The following is a 14,888-nucleotide window of genomic DNA, read 5'->3' as shown; positions in this document are numbered from 1 at the left end:
TGGAAAGACTCGGGGGCAGAAAGCAGACAGTAGGACCAGGCTATGAAATGTCAAAGCTCAATAGCCTGCTCCCCTGATTTTTGCCAGTTCTTTCTTAATCTTCTTCATTGTTTCTTTAAAACAAAACAATACACACATAAAATTAGGAAGCCTTACAGCCTATTCCAGGGACCCATTTCCTGCAGTGAAACGCTACTCCCTGAAGGTTCCACAGCCTTCCAGAACACTACTATTAGTTGGAAATCAAGAGTTCAAACACATGAGTCTTTGGGGAGCATATTTCACATTTAAAGCACAACAGTATGCTTATTTAAGAATGGAATTTAGTGAGTTGTCTGCTGCTGGCTCATTGCTTATGAGCACCTGTTGCTCTTGCCAAGGACCCAGCACCTACATGGTGGCTCACAACTATTTCCAGTTCCAGGGTATCCAACGCCGTTTTCTGAACTTCAGGCATGGCACTCACATGGTGCATATGCATGTGTGCCAGGCAAAATAATCATAAGTAAAATAAATCTAAAAAAGGATAGAATTTAGAAAGTTATTATTTGTCAGTTTCTTCTGTGTACTTAGTAATGATGTTCCCTTGTAGTTTCTGGGGTTTTTGTTTGGTTTTTGTTTTGTTTTGTTTTTTGCTTGCTTGCTTGCTTTTGAGACAAAAGTCTCTCTTTTATATAATTCTGACTGTCCTGGAACTCAGTATGTAGACTAGGCTGACTTTGAAATCGCAGAGATCCACCTGTCACCTGAGTGCTGGGGTTGAAGGTGAGCATCACCATACCCAGCTATGGCTTCTCATTTGAAGCACAGAAAAGAAAGGAAGGAAGGAAGGAAGAAAAGAAAGGAAGGAAGAAAGAAAAGAAAGGAAGGAAATGTTTATATCAGTACTCCTTCCTAATCTGTGTTCCGTAACTGCTTACACACACACACACACACACACACACACACACACACACCACTATGCTTAGCAAGAAAATTAAAACCTCTTACTTATAAAGTTGTTTTTAGAACAAGGTATTAAAAACTTTTTACAGAATTGCGTCTGTGTCTTTGACTCTGATGCCTTGCCTGACTCCTTTGGAGTTTCTCATGCTCTGCTGCGTCTGTGTTGGCTTCCTGGCTAGTACTGTGGCAGTCTCAAATTCAGTGTTTCTGAAGCTGGGCTCAGCCACTCCTCTACCAGCACAAGTATCTGGTGTCTTCTGTTGATGCTGCTGTTCTCTGCAAAGCCTGCTTACCTTAAGTTAGTCACATGTGCTCTTTCTCATTCTCACTTCTCTTCCTCTTCCTTTCCCCCTCACTGCACCACAGTTAACTCCACTCACTAGCAGCATAGGGCTCTTCATCCCCTTCCTTTGTTGTTGCTGTTGCTGTTGTTATTGTTGCTGCTGTTGTTTGAGACATACGTTCACGCAGCGCAGGCTTGATTCTATGTTGCTAAGGATGAACTTCAACTTGGCTCGCCTATTTCTACCTCCTAAATTTGGGGTGCCCCAGGCGTGGTCATTTTTTAAAATCATTTTGGTTGCTCTCTTATACCAAGTGCTGTAACTCCTTGCCTTTGTGTTTTTCAAAACTTCCTTAAACAGGAAAGTTTGGAATTTCATAAATAATAATTATCTAAAATTATTTGTGAGATAATAGGTATGCCATTAAGAAAGTAACTAGAAGGGGAACGGGAAGTCCCAGTGCTAGGATTCAATAGAAAATTAGAATAAAATTGGAGAGAGAATGGAGCACCCAAGGTCATATAGGTCAGAGATGGCAAAATGGTAATCTCAGAACTAGAAGAGGCTTTAGAAAGTGTTTTATATTACATCTTTTTGGTTTGGTTTGTGTCCTTTTTAGGGTCACTATGGCTGTAATGAAACAACATGACTGTCAGTGGTAGTGGTGGTGGTAGTGCTGGAAGAAAGAGTGAGAAAGACCATGACCAAAAGCAACTTGGAAGAAAGCGTTTATTTCAGCTCAGACTTGTAGGCAACAGTCCATCCCTGAGAGAAGTCAGGGCAGGAACTCAAGCAGGGCAAGAGCCAGGAGGCAGGAGCTGATGCAGAGGCCATGGACCAGCTTACTGGCTTGCTCTGCCTACTTTCTTATAGAACCCAGAGCCACTAGTCCAGAGCTGTCACAACCCACTAATTAAGTAAATGCCCTACCAACTTGCTTACAGCTGGATCTTATGGCGACATTTTCTCAGCTGAGACTCCTTCCTCTCTGATGACTCTAGCTCGTGTCAAGTTGATATAAAACCAGCGAGGACAGTTTGGTGTGGCCTTTGGTCTTTTGTAAGTCCCATGTTGTTCAGGCTGAGCTTGAACTTGATCCTCCTGTTTGCACCTCCTTAATCCTGGGAAGGTAGTTGTATACTACCTTACTTGACTTCTTATTACATCTTTAACCAAAATTAACGCAAACTACCTTATTTACGGATAGACCATTGTAAACCGAGTCTTTAAATTAGTTAAATGATGTGGCCAGTCATCAACCACTGAATCAAAAGGGAGGGACGGACTCTGTCTTGAGTATTTCGAGTTACTCCTTTTCTTCTGCCATTGTGAACTGAAAAATGCAGAGTAGGAGAATAGATGTGCTGAGATCATTGTATATGTCAACAGGTGTGTGAGAGACACTAACACCACACGAATAAAATAGCCAGTCCTGCTTCTTCTTGCTTGACTAATGAGAGTAAGCGGAACAATATTTGCAGTGCTTTGGATAAGAAGTTTGATTTTTGTTTTTGTCTTTTGTTTTTGTTTTTGTTTTGTTTTGAGACTGTTTCTCTGTGTAACAGAGCCGTGGCTATCCTGGACTTACTTTGTAGAGGCTGACCTCGAACTCTGATGTATGCCTGCCTCTGCCTCCCAGGTGCTGGCTTAAGAAGTTTTAAAACTACCTTTTCTAAACTAAACTTTCTATCATACCAAAGCAAAACAACTTTGGGTATGGGGAATTGACAAAATACTTAAGAATTTGTTAACAAACTTTGGGTATGGGGAATTGACAAAATACTTAAGAATTTGTTTTTAAAGTTAAAGATTTATTTTCTTTAGCCAGAGAAACTCATTATTAGTAAAACAAGAATTCCAAACCCTAAAAATAAAGTCATTGCTACCTAATGCCTCCTATCATTTAAATACATTTACGTTTTAATTTAAAAATTTAAATTACTCTTTACTTTTATATTAAAATACATTTCTACTGTTACATTTTTGTTATACAAGCTATACATTTAATTTCTTATAGCATGAAATAACTTATCAAATCTGTAGCTGTTTAAAACAAATTTTTTAGCTTTTAGTAAAACATGGAGGAGACTTGTTTGCTGAAAATGAAAATAAAGATACTCCTTGCGATTGTGCGGAAAAGCAACACCACAAAGACCTAGCCCTCAGTCTGGAGTCTCAGATGGTGTTCTCTCGGGACCCAGAGGCTGAAGAAATAGAAGCGGAGTATGCTGCATTAGACAAACGAGAGGTAAGGGTGATTTGTTTACTTAAATTGTTTTTCTTTAAACTCAGTGTGCGAGGTCATCTTGACAGTAGGCTAAATAGCCTCAGCAATACTTAATCTATAGCAGTGAGCATAAAAATCCATCTAGAAAACCTGAATGTTGAGTCTTTCTTCTAGCATCTTTATATGTTACTAACATGTGAATAAGCATGTTGATGTTTAATCCTGTCATGGCTCGATTCTCTTTCCAGCCTTTCTCTATCATAGGTTGTTCTGGACAACACAAAGCCTTGATAACTCCCACCTAAAACACAGAACAAAAGGAAAATGTGACAGCTAGAAAGCCCTACCCTGACTGCTCACCAGCCCTGTGCCCTTTTGCTGTAATGCCATGTCTCTGATCTTTACAGGAAAAAAGCAGAATAGTCTGTACTTTTGTGTTCCCCCTTCCTTCCCCGTGTTAGGCCAACCTCTCATAGGATGGAACCATGTATTACTCAATTTCCCGTTTTCCTTTCTTGAAGGCCTCACAGTACTTCAACTCTTGCCTACTGCCTTCCTGAAAAAATACCTCCGTTGGCTTCAGACATTTTCTTGCTAAAGTAAACATTCCTTTGATCTACAAGTGGCTCAAGCATAAACCTGGCAGACATTCTTGATCCTTCAAATCTCCTTAATCATTGTACATGACATGCAAACAGCCAGGGGATCCTGTTACTTGTACCTTCCAAAACAGTACCTGAATTTGCTCATCCCAGTTTGTACTCCTGTCCTCTAAACCACAAGCAGCTGTGGTCATAGCTCTTCACTGGTCTCCTTCCCTCCATTCCAATTACTTCAGAATCTGCTTTGTACACAGGAAACAAAGTGTCTTTTTAAAATCTCAAATTATATATTATTTCAGCCATTTAGAACTCTCTTAGCCCCTTTTGTTTTACTATAGAAAAACACTTCAGGCAGGCTGAATTTGTACAAATATATATATATATTTACTTAGCTCATAGTATCAGAGGGTGAAAATTCAAACAGGTTCTGGCAAGGACCCCATAGTAAAGAATGCACAAATCAAAGATCACAGTTTTAACAGAAATCAAGAGACCAGAGGGAGACTATAGAGTTCCACATCTCTTCCCATTGTTGCCTTAAGTGCCTGCTATTTAGCCCTAACAGTTAATGTTCCACACCAAAACTATATGCATTAATGACACACAATCTGATGTTTTGACACATACACATTGTGGAATGACTGAATCAAGTCAGTTAACACAGCTATCGACCTCATCAAACACATTCATTTTGGTGCTGGCAGTTGATCCCAGGGTCTCATTGCATGCTAAGTATGTATGCTACCTTTGTGCTACAGCCCCAACCCCTATCATTTTTATGTTAATAAACTTGAAGTTGCCCAATAGTTGCTCCATAATGCTGAGTATATTTAATCTGCTGTGTTGTAGATTTCAAGCCCATTCTTCCCATTCGTCTCAAACTTCATTCCCATCATTTGTTTCACATAAGACTTACCACATGCTATAATTGTTTTCTCTTTTATTATGTTTCTCTATTAGATTAAGAATAGACTGTTTTCGACAAAGTATGACTGTGCCTAACACTGCTTGCAGGAAGTAGGAAGCCATTGATAACTCTTAAATAAATTATGCCATAAATGGTTTCTTCTCTAAATAAACCTGGTTCTACAATGTCTAGTGTTAGCTTCATTCTAACAGGAATATCTTTAACTATTGGCTTATATACATATCATGTACTTATTTTATTTTTCTCCTGAATTCTCAAATTATTCTGAACTTTTGTACTTCCCACAATGGCCAAAAGAACTGAGTTCTTCAAATTAATATTTTCATTTTTTAACTATCTTTGTTTGTTTAGTTAGATTATTTCATAGACTGCTTTTCTTGCTTACGTCCTAAAACATTTGCTCACCCTTTCACATGATTTTGACTCCACACAGGAGTCAGAAATTATTTGAGTAAGTTGTCACGATCAAGAGAGGTGAACCTTATTCTTCTACTATTTCAAACCCAAGGACCTTCTGTCTCCTGTTTGCCTATCTTTTGACAGTCCATGATTTTGAGTCAAACAGTAATCAGTATTTTAATAAGTAAAGTTAGTGTGATGTAATGGAAAGTGATAACTCTGGGAGGCTTATTCTTTTCCAAAAGAAACAGATTTAGGTTTTTTCTCTCTCATGGTACCATCTTAATTTAATTCCTAAAAAGTAATAGAACTTAGTGGAGGGAACATAATATATTATGAGATAAAGGAATTAATAGAAATTATTAGCAGGTTGATATATAAGTGAATTAGTGTAACTATAGTGAGCTATTATGTTGAGTTGGAAAAAAATCACAGAACATTAGCTACTAATTTTTTAGAGAAAGGTTTCATAAATGATAAAGATAAAAAATTACCAAAATGATACATGTGGTTACAGATAATTTTCTTTACCATCATTATTTTCTATTTTTATGAAATTCTGAAATTATTTTCTTTTGTTTGTTTTGTATTGTTTTTCGAGACAGGGTTTCTCTGTGTAGCCTTGGCTGTCCTAGACTCACTTAATAGACCAGGCTGGCCTTGAACTCAAAGCAGTCCGTTTGCCTCTGCCTCCCGAGTGCTGGGATTAAAGGTGTGCACCACCACACCCGGCTTATTTTGTCTTTTTTATGCATTCTGCTCTGATATAGTGTATATCAACCTTCATTTCCCCTCCCTCCATTCCTTGCCGTATATCTTCCACTCATCCCCTTCTCCCATAATGCACTGTTCCTCTTTTCCTTTCAGAAAAGAACAAGCCTCCCAGGATATTGACTGAACTCTGCATCATACTTTACACTAAGACTAGGTACATCATCTCTTATTAAGGCTGGAGGAGGCAACCCAGGAAGAAGAAAAGGGTCCCCAGAGCAAGCAAAAGAGTCAGAGACACCCCCAATCTTACTATTAGGAGTCCCACAAAAAAAACTAAACTAAACAACCCTAACATATATGCAGATAACCTAGCACAGACCCATGCAGGCTCTGATTACCACTTCAGTCTCTGAGCCCTTGTGAAGCTTGTTTAGTTGGTTCTGTGGGCCTTGTTTTCCTGGTGTCCTCAACAACTCTGGCTCCCACAGCTCCTACGATCCTTCCTCCCTCCTTTGCAGAATTCCCTGAGCTCCACTGAGCTAATGTTTGGCTGTGGGTCTCTGCAGCTGCTCCCATCATTGGCTGGATAAAGTCTCTCTAATAGCAACCCTCACAACCTCTAAGCCACCATTGCCCTAGCACATTTGCAGGCAGGAAGGTTGTAGGTCACAGTTTTGTGGCCAGGTTGGTGTCCTAGTCCCACGGCTGGAAGCCTTGCCAGGGTTCAGAAGATGACTGGCTGGCTCTGTATCCTCTATTACTAGTAATCCTCACTAAGGTCACCCTCAAAGACTTCAGGGAGGTTTCCACATTACTCCTAAATGACCCCCAATATCAATCTTCTCAACCTCTACTCTCTCCCTTCAACCCCTCTCCCCAACCACCCCAACTCGGTCCACAATACTAGTCTATTTCCCCTTCCCACGGAGATCCATATGTTGCCCCTAGAGCCCTCCTTCTTACTTAGCCTCTCTGAGTCTGGACTGTAGTGTGATTATCCTTTACCTAACAGCTAATATCCACTTATAGTGAGTGCATACCATGTTTGTCTTTCTGGGTCTGGGTTACTGGGTTACCTCAGTCAGGATGATTTTTTTTCTAGTTACATCTGTTTACAAGTAAATTTAATGATACCATTTTTTTTTTCAACAACAGAGCAAAACTCCATTGTGTATATTTTCTTCATCCATTCTTTGGTTGAGGGGCATCTAGGTTTCCAGTTTCTGGCTATTATGAATAAAACTGGTATGAACATATTTGAGCATCCTTTGGGAATTAAATTAAGATAGGCAAACAGGAGACAGAAGGTCCTTGGATTTGAAATAGTAGAAGAATAAGGTTCACCTTTAAGATGAATAAAATAATATTTTTACATTGAGTTCACAGGATCTCTCTTTATAGCCCTGGCTGCCCTGGAACTCACTATGTAGATCAAGCTATCTCTGAACTCCAGAGACTGCATGCCACTGCCCCCTAGGTGCTGGAATTAAAGGTGTGTGCCACTGCACCTGGCTGTAATTTTTTTTTTAACTAACAATTTATTGTGAATATTTTTCCAAAGTTGGGACATATAATTTATATATTTGGACTGTTTTCTTGCTGATGAGCGTAACTGGTTTAGATACTTTTAACCTTTATATTTGAGCTAAGGTTCCTCTTCATTTTATGGTACAGATAATATATGACATGTTCTGTAAATTTTGGCACATCTTAATTTAGTACAAGTTGCATTAGTGCTATTATAAGAACAAAAATTTAAATGGATTGGATGATTTGAGAGTCATAATTTTTATTGTTTTTTAATTACTTCTTAATCTCATCATCCAACAAAATTGTCTACTTTGGTTTTTTTTATTAATTTATTCAGAATACATCTCAACTGTTATCCCATCACTTGTATCCTCCTGTTCCTCCCTCCCTCCCACTTTCACCCTGTTTCCCTCCCATAGGTCTGTGACTGAGGGGGACCTCCTCCCCCACTATATGGTCATAGGCTATCAAGTCTCATCTTGGTAGTCTGCTTATTCTTTCTTTGAGTGCCACCATGGATTCCCACCAAGGGGAGGTGGTCAAATATGGGGTACCAGAATTCATGTCAGAGCCGGTCCCCGCTCTCCACATAACTGTGGAGAATGTCCTGTCCATTGGGTAGATCAGAGTAGGGGTTTGATGTTTACTACTTGTATTGTCCTTGGATAGTGCAGTAGTTTGAGTAGACCCCCCTGGACCCTGATCCACCCGTCACAATGTTCTTCTTGTAGGTGTCATAGACCCTCTGGATCCTTCTATTATTTCCCCATTCCCCTATATTCCTCTTACCTAGAGTCCCAATAGGATGTCCTGACATCTATCCCAATCTCCTGGTAAGTGAAGACTTTCATAGGACATGCCTTCTGGGCTAGTGACCAGTTATAAATGAGTATATACCATGTGAGTCTTTCTGCTTCTGTGTTAACTCACTCAGTATGATCATTTCTAGTTCCACCCATTTGTCCACAATTTTCGGGATTTCCTTGTTTTTAATAGCTTTGGCAAGATGGGTTGAGGTGTCAGTGAGGAATAAAAATAGGCTGCCTGCTCTCCTGATGGTTATATTCTAACAGAGAAAAAATATAAAAATGTAAAAATTAAAAGAGAACATAATTACCACAGAATACTTATCATAAATAAGTACATAAACAATTACATATATAAATATATATTTGTAATATTGTGTGTGTGTGTGTGTGTGTGTAAGGGACAGACTTTGAGACAGAGTATCTCTGTGTAGCCTTGGCTGTTGTAAACTCCCTTTGTAGACCAGACTGTCCTTGAACTCAGATCTGTCTGGGATTACAGGCATGCACTACCATGTCCTGCTCAATGATTTTTTTTTTAACTTAAAAAAAAATGGTAGTGACTAAGCCTCTGTAAAATATGCATTATAAAAGGTTGTATGACTTCCTACTTCTGAGTAAGTGAAGAGAAAATGCCAGTATACTGGGAAAGGTCAGAGGTCCTTCACCTGGCTGACAACCCACATGCTGGACATTATTTTAGCCATGTAATCTGACTAGCAGAATTAAAGGCTGTGCCTAGTAAGAGCAGGTAAAAGTATAACATACCCTAGGTGTTGACACCTAAGCAAGAACAACTAAGTGAGGAGAGAAGCTGGTAACTTTTTCTGTGGTAAGTTTTTCTCTTTTCTTTGCCAAGCTCACCCAAGGAGTCAGCTAATAAGTTGGAATTAAAAGGGAATAGGATCCATCCCTTCTCTCCTTTTTTCTTTCATATCTTGAATTTGTCTTGAGTGTGTATGTGTATGTGTATGCGTGCGTGTGCGTGTGTGCGTGTGTAGTTCAGAAGACATATTCTCTCCTTGGATTGGTGTTATCAAACAGGTCATAAGGCCTATCCACAAATGCTTCAGCCGGCTGAGAAGTCTCTTCCACAGTGAACATGTTCACCTGTAGCTAGGGTGGTTGGCTAGGTTCAATCCTGGAATAAATGATAGAAAAAGACTTTTCATTATTCCTTTGTATAGTCTTTCTGAAATGGTTTTTGAAAATAGCTATCATTTGTTTTACCTGTTATCAGAATAGTAGTTTCCATATTAGGCTGTTGCTCATCTCTTCTGTCGTTCGTTCTTTCATAGCAGTATCATGCATGGGTTACAGAAGAGGTGCTTTTATCAACAGCTTCTTTTTAATTTAGTTTCCTTTTTTTGTATCAGTTTTGACTCTTTTTTTTGAAGGTTATTACTGTCTTGTAATCTGGAAATAGTAACAGTTTATGTTTGCCACAGGAAAGAGACAGGCACCTTCCTTTTAGTTTCTGCCACAGTAGCGAGAGTTTATATGCATGTGAGATGGAGCAATATGTTGAAATGTTGTACACTACCTAATTACAGCCTTGTGGCAGAATTTCACAGAAATGTGTTATGTGCTCATGAGGGCCATATGCTGCTGTCCTTCAAGAACTTTTCCATTGTTACCCACGTTCAATGTAAAACTGCAGACATTTAAAAGCTTAATGTATACAGGCCACTTTATATTGGCCCTTAAATATCTGAAATCCACTCTTTGATTGTTGTCAGGATTGCAAGAAAGTATATTTTTATTAATCATTTATTTGCACTGCTGTGATTAAATTCACTGCTTCCTCTCTACTTAGGTGGTTTAACATGAAGGAGGTAGAATAATTTGAAAAGGAGCTTTTAGGAAATAAGTGCAGGAAATACACAGTTGCCACCATTGGGGATACCAAGAGGTCATCCTTTGCTGAGGCAGGGTGCCCTCCCTAGAAAGGCGTGACTGAGTTTGAGCTTTGAAGAAGCTGTGTGATAGATTGTATGTAGCTTCTGTTACAAATTCTGCAGATTTCACTATGAAGGGATTCATTGTGCTTTGCAGGGGAAAAGTGTGTTTTATAATTAGCTTAATAATAAGCTTTGGACATTTCTCTAATGATAATTAGGATTAAATTACACTGTTCTTTAGTGAAATCTCTATTTGGAACCCTGGGTTAATTTCCCATTTCTTTGTAGTTAATTTCATGTGATCACAATATGTGGCCAGCTATGGCAGGAATAAACACAGATGAAGTAGGATGTTTATGACATATGTTAGAAAATGTGTTTAATATTGGTTGCTCCTCAGGTTTTTTTTCATAAATTTTTATTATAATTTATTCACATTACATCTCAATTGTTATCCCCCTCATTCATTCCCACCCTCCCTCGCTGTTCTGCCCTATTCCCCTCCCTTAGACCTCTGATGGAGGAGGGGGGCTCTTCCCCCCACCGTCTGACCTTTGCCTATCCTGTCTCATCAGGATAGCCTGCTTCCCTGTCCTCTGTATGCCTGAAAGGCCGCCACCAGCGGGCAGTGATCAAATCAAGGCCACCAGAGTTACTGTCAGAGGCAGGTTCCCACTCCACCCCACCCCCGTTCTCCCCCATGTGAATGTGGAAAATGAGCTGTCTATCAGCTACATCTGAACGGGGGTCTAGGTCCTCCGCTTGCAGTTTCCTTGGTTGGTGCATCAGTTTGTGCAGGCCCCCCTGGGTCCAGATCCATGCACACTGCCACTGTTAGTTTCTCCTTAACATCCTAGTAATTTTTATTTTCTAATTTTAATATTTGTTTATTTATTTTTGTTTTTTCAAGACAGGACTTCTCTGTGTAATAGCACTGGATATTCTAGACTTACTTTGTTGACCAGGCTGGCCTCAAACTCACAGAGATCCACCTGCTTCTGCCTCCTGAGAGCCACAACACCGCTCCGAGCATGATTTTTATTTTTAAAGTTATACTGCCTTTAAATAATCCTCAGCATTTTATAGAATCACCTTATTTTACCCTTTGTATATTCTCATGTTGTAATGATATTACATATTTTATTTTCAACCGAAGTTTTTATTCTTAAGACTTCTGAATTTTTACAAGCTCAGGAAAACAATTTTAAATAAATGATGAGTGTTATGACATGTAAGTATAATATAACATTTTGGGCTATTTGCATTTGCTCTCTTTTCCAAGCAACACTACAGATGACTGGTTCTGTTTATGTTGGAGTAGATTCTTACAGTGGGTTATAAGATGAATGTTCTGAAGGGAAGCCTGTGCCAAATTGTTACATTATATGTAGATTTTTATTTTCACCTAGTGAATTTGAAGACCCACTTTCTAAAATCTTACCAACATTAAGTGTTATCTTGTTTTTCTAACAGTGTGTAAGTTAATAGATTAAAAGTTTGTTTCTATTTGAATGTTCATGTTTTATAACTTTGCATTTACGGATTGTCAAATTTTTCCATATGCTTAAAATAAGACTTTTTATTAAATTCTAGTGGACTTTTATGTGGTTGAGTTCTGTCTGTCTGTCATTAGCATATTCATTATCTTTTAAGAGACTGCCAGAAGACTTCTAGGTCAGGCAGTGAATTCTATCAACTCAGACCTCCCCTTAGTGACAGTCCTACTCATGCGTTCTATAAGAATTGATGACATGGTTGTCACATTTTAAAAGTCAAGAACTAGAAACAGTTTCAAATTGTAAAATGCTTGTAAAGCAGCTACAGTGGTTGAGCTTCGTCATATCCCCAGAGCTCTCTGATAGCTGAGAGGTGCCACACAGGACATACACAGTGCTTTCAGAGTTCAGGGATGTTTTTCCCTACTACATATTTGGGAGGTTCTGGTTCTTTTTAAATGTGATCTTTAGTTCTATGTTTAGTATTATAAGTTGGTCACTACTCAGTTCTTCAGTCACTGAAACTGTGCCTGAGTGAGCATACATGTGTTTACACCATCTGACTCACATCAAGAACAGACTAGCTAAAAATACATGAGACTGTAGTGACTGCTGTGTAGTGGTATGTCTTATTTCCATAGCTTGTTATATATTGTCCAGAATTGTAGTGCTGTAGAGTACAGTGGTCTTCCCGTCCCAGCACTCTGGTTCTGAGAATGGTAGAGCAAATGCACCCTGCAGCCGCTTTCTGGTTTAAAGTGGCCGAGGGCGAGGGCAGCCTTTAACCATGGTAGTGGGGCCAGGAGGTCCCTCCATGCCTGATCAAGCTGGAATGATAAGTGGTAGCCATACTTCTGGCCTTAGAACTATAGTAGCCAATTTACCTTTGTTTTTCTTCTTTCCAAAGCCGTATGAGGGACTCAGGCCCCAGGATCTTCGTAGGCTAAAGGACATGCTGATTGTGGAGACGGCAGACATGCTCCAGGCCCCTCTGTTTACTGCTGAAGCGCTGCTTCGAGCTCACGGTAAGGAGAACTGTGTACTGCCTCATCACCCTCGAACTCCTTACGTTTGATGCGTGAAGTGGCTGTAAAGTAAAGAAGAAAGTAGAAATGTCTTTCCTTTCTTTCTTTTTTTTAGGTTGAGCTACTGAGTAATTTTTGCTAAAGTTATTCAAGTATCAAATTATAGTGACTCAATTAAATTGTGTTATTGCCAATTATATTTATTCAAGAGTTGTTTCTCACCATGAAATGTACAAAAGGAAGTTAAAGTTCAAGAATATGCTATCTCTTACAAGAATTTTTTTTCTGTTTATTCACTGTGTGTGTGTGTGTCTGATTTTTTGTTGTTTTGAAACAAGGTTTCTCTGTGTAACCGTAGCTGTCCTGAACTTGATTTGTAGAACAGGCTGGCCTCGAACTTACAGAGATCCGCCTCCCTCTGCCTCCCAGAGTGCTTGGATTAAAGGCATGCACCACTATACCTGGCTCTGCTTTTCCTTCTGAAAGATACAACCAACTGAAAAAATTTCCCTAAATGTGTTCTTAATTCCTGGGATTCTTCGCACAGACTGTTACTTTAGAATTTGTTACATGCCAGGTTTCACTGTCATTGCATAGTTGATATTGCTATTTTGTCTGCCTGTAAAGAACTGCCACTTCCTGACTTTAAAATAATTTTTAAAAAGAAAGCTAAGTACTGAACGTTAACAAAAATACATTTTAAAACATATGGGAAATATCTGTTCTGTTCCAGTTATTTCTAAACTCTAGTCTGTTTTTAACAAGGAGTCTTTATTCTGAACACCAGCATAGAACATTACTTTCCAAAATGTTTGTGTCACCTTTTGGTCATAATGAAATTCAGAACTCTGTATTTCACCATGGATTAAGGAGCGCTATTGCGCACTTGTTGGGTAAACCTGCAGAATCCTGTCCTCGGTGCTAGTGTTTGCGTGGTTCTGCTGCTGCCTGGTTTCCCTTCTGAACCACAGTAGTCAGATATGTATTGACTCTTAAATTTGCCATAAAATGAGTGGCCTAGGAAGTCCAACACAGAACCAGGGGCTAGCTGAGAGAGTCAAAATCCTAAGCTGTGGGTCTAGCTTAGAAGTACATTCAAACAAGTCTACTAAGTGGACTACTATGAAGCCACTGGTTTAAATGACCTGAGTCATAATAGCCTCATACCTGTAGTCTGACTGTACCCAAGTTTTCTAAACTGTATTTCGAAATATTTAGTTTTCAGTTTCTGTGTAACGTATCAGTGCCCTCATTTGACCTCCTCACTGAAGGTGGGCATCAGCCTCATCTAGTTACCCTGGCAGAAACTTGAGTGTCATCCTTCACTCCTCATCAGTGCTATGCCTGGCCAGTTCCCGTCATTTCTCTTAAATATCTCGGCCTCCACTCATCTTTTTTGTGCTACCATTCCCACTGATGACTTAAATTGAGACAGTTTTTTTCATCATTGTAGTACTCTGTGTCCTGACCTTCAGTATGTATTTCATGTCATTTTAAAACAACAGTCTGAGCCGTTCATTCCATGGATGGACAATCTTCATTGACTCCTCGGACTTTAAGTCCATCCAGTTTTCTTGAAGTTGACCTATGACACGCGTCTTCATCTGGGTTGCTAGTCTCTCCATTATTTTACCATGCATCCCAATTTGTCATTATAAACCATCTCTTCTAGGAATTTTTCTGACCATTCCTGTTTCCGTTATATTCCATACAACACACACACACACACACACACACACACACACACACACACACACACACACACAAACCCCTAATGCTGAGACCCTTTCATACATCTGGGTACTAGTATGTGGATGTATTTGTATGTGAGCAGACCCACCTGGAGATGGATAGTGTTTCAGTTCTAAGCCCATCAGAAATACATGTTTTCCTGTGGCCTTAGGAGGCCCCTGTGAAAGGGTTGTTCTGGGCTCAACCCACAGTTGAGAACCATTGCCTTACACAGACTAAATTAGTGAATGGCCTTATTTGTAGTTCTCTTTATTAATCTGGGAACTACATAGTGATTTT

At 39.4% G+C, this 14,888-nt stretch overlaps 1 protein-coding gene across 3 annotated transcripts in view; it reads left to right on the top strand.

Moving 5' to 3' along the window:
• ANKIB1 (ankyrin repeat and IBR domain containing 1) overlaps positions 1-14,888 on the top strand; it is a 95,339-nt gene that overhangs the window by 29,955 nt on the left and 50,496 nt on the right. For all 3 annotated transcript variants that reach the window (XM_084786063.1, XM_084786062.1, XM_084786064.1), the window contains 2 exons: positions 3,295-3,477; positions 12,740-12,857. In XM_084786063.1, coding sequence (XP_084642189.1) covers positions 3,295-3,477; positions 12,740-12,857 — 301 coding nt within the window. The remainder of the gene's footprint in view (positions 1-3,294; positions 3,478-12,739; positions 12,858-14,888) is intronic.

Source organism: Acomys minous (genome assembly GCF_964271855.1).
Source record: "Acomys minous genome assembly, chromosome: 6".
Lineage (NCBI taxonomy): Eukaryota > Metazoa > Chordata > Mammalia > Rodentia > Muridae > Acomys > Acomys minous.
Note: the sequence above shows the minus strand (reverse complement) of the source record. Positions and strands in the feature narration are given on the sequence as shown.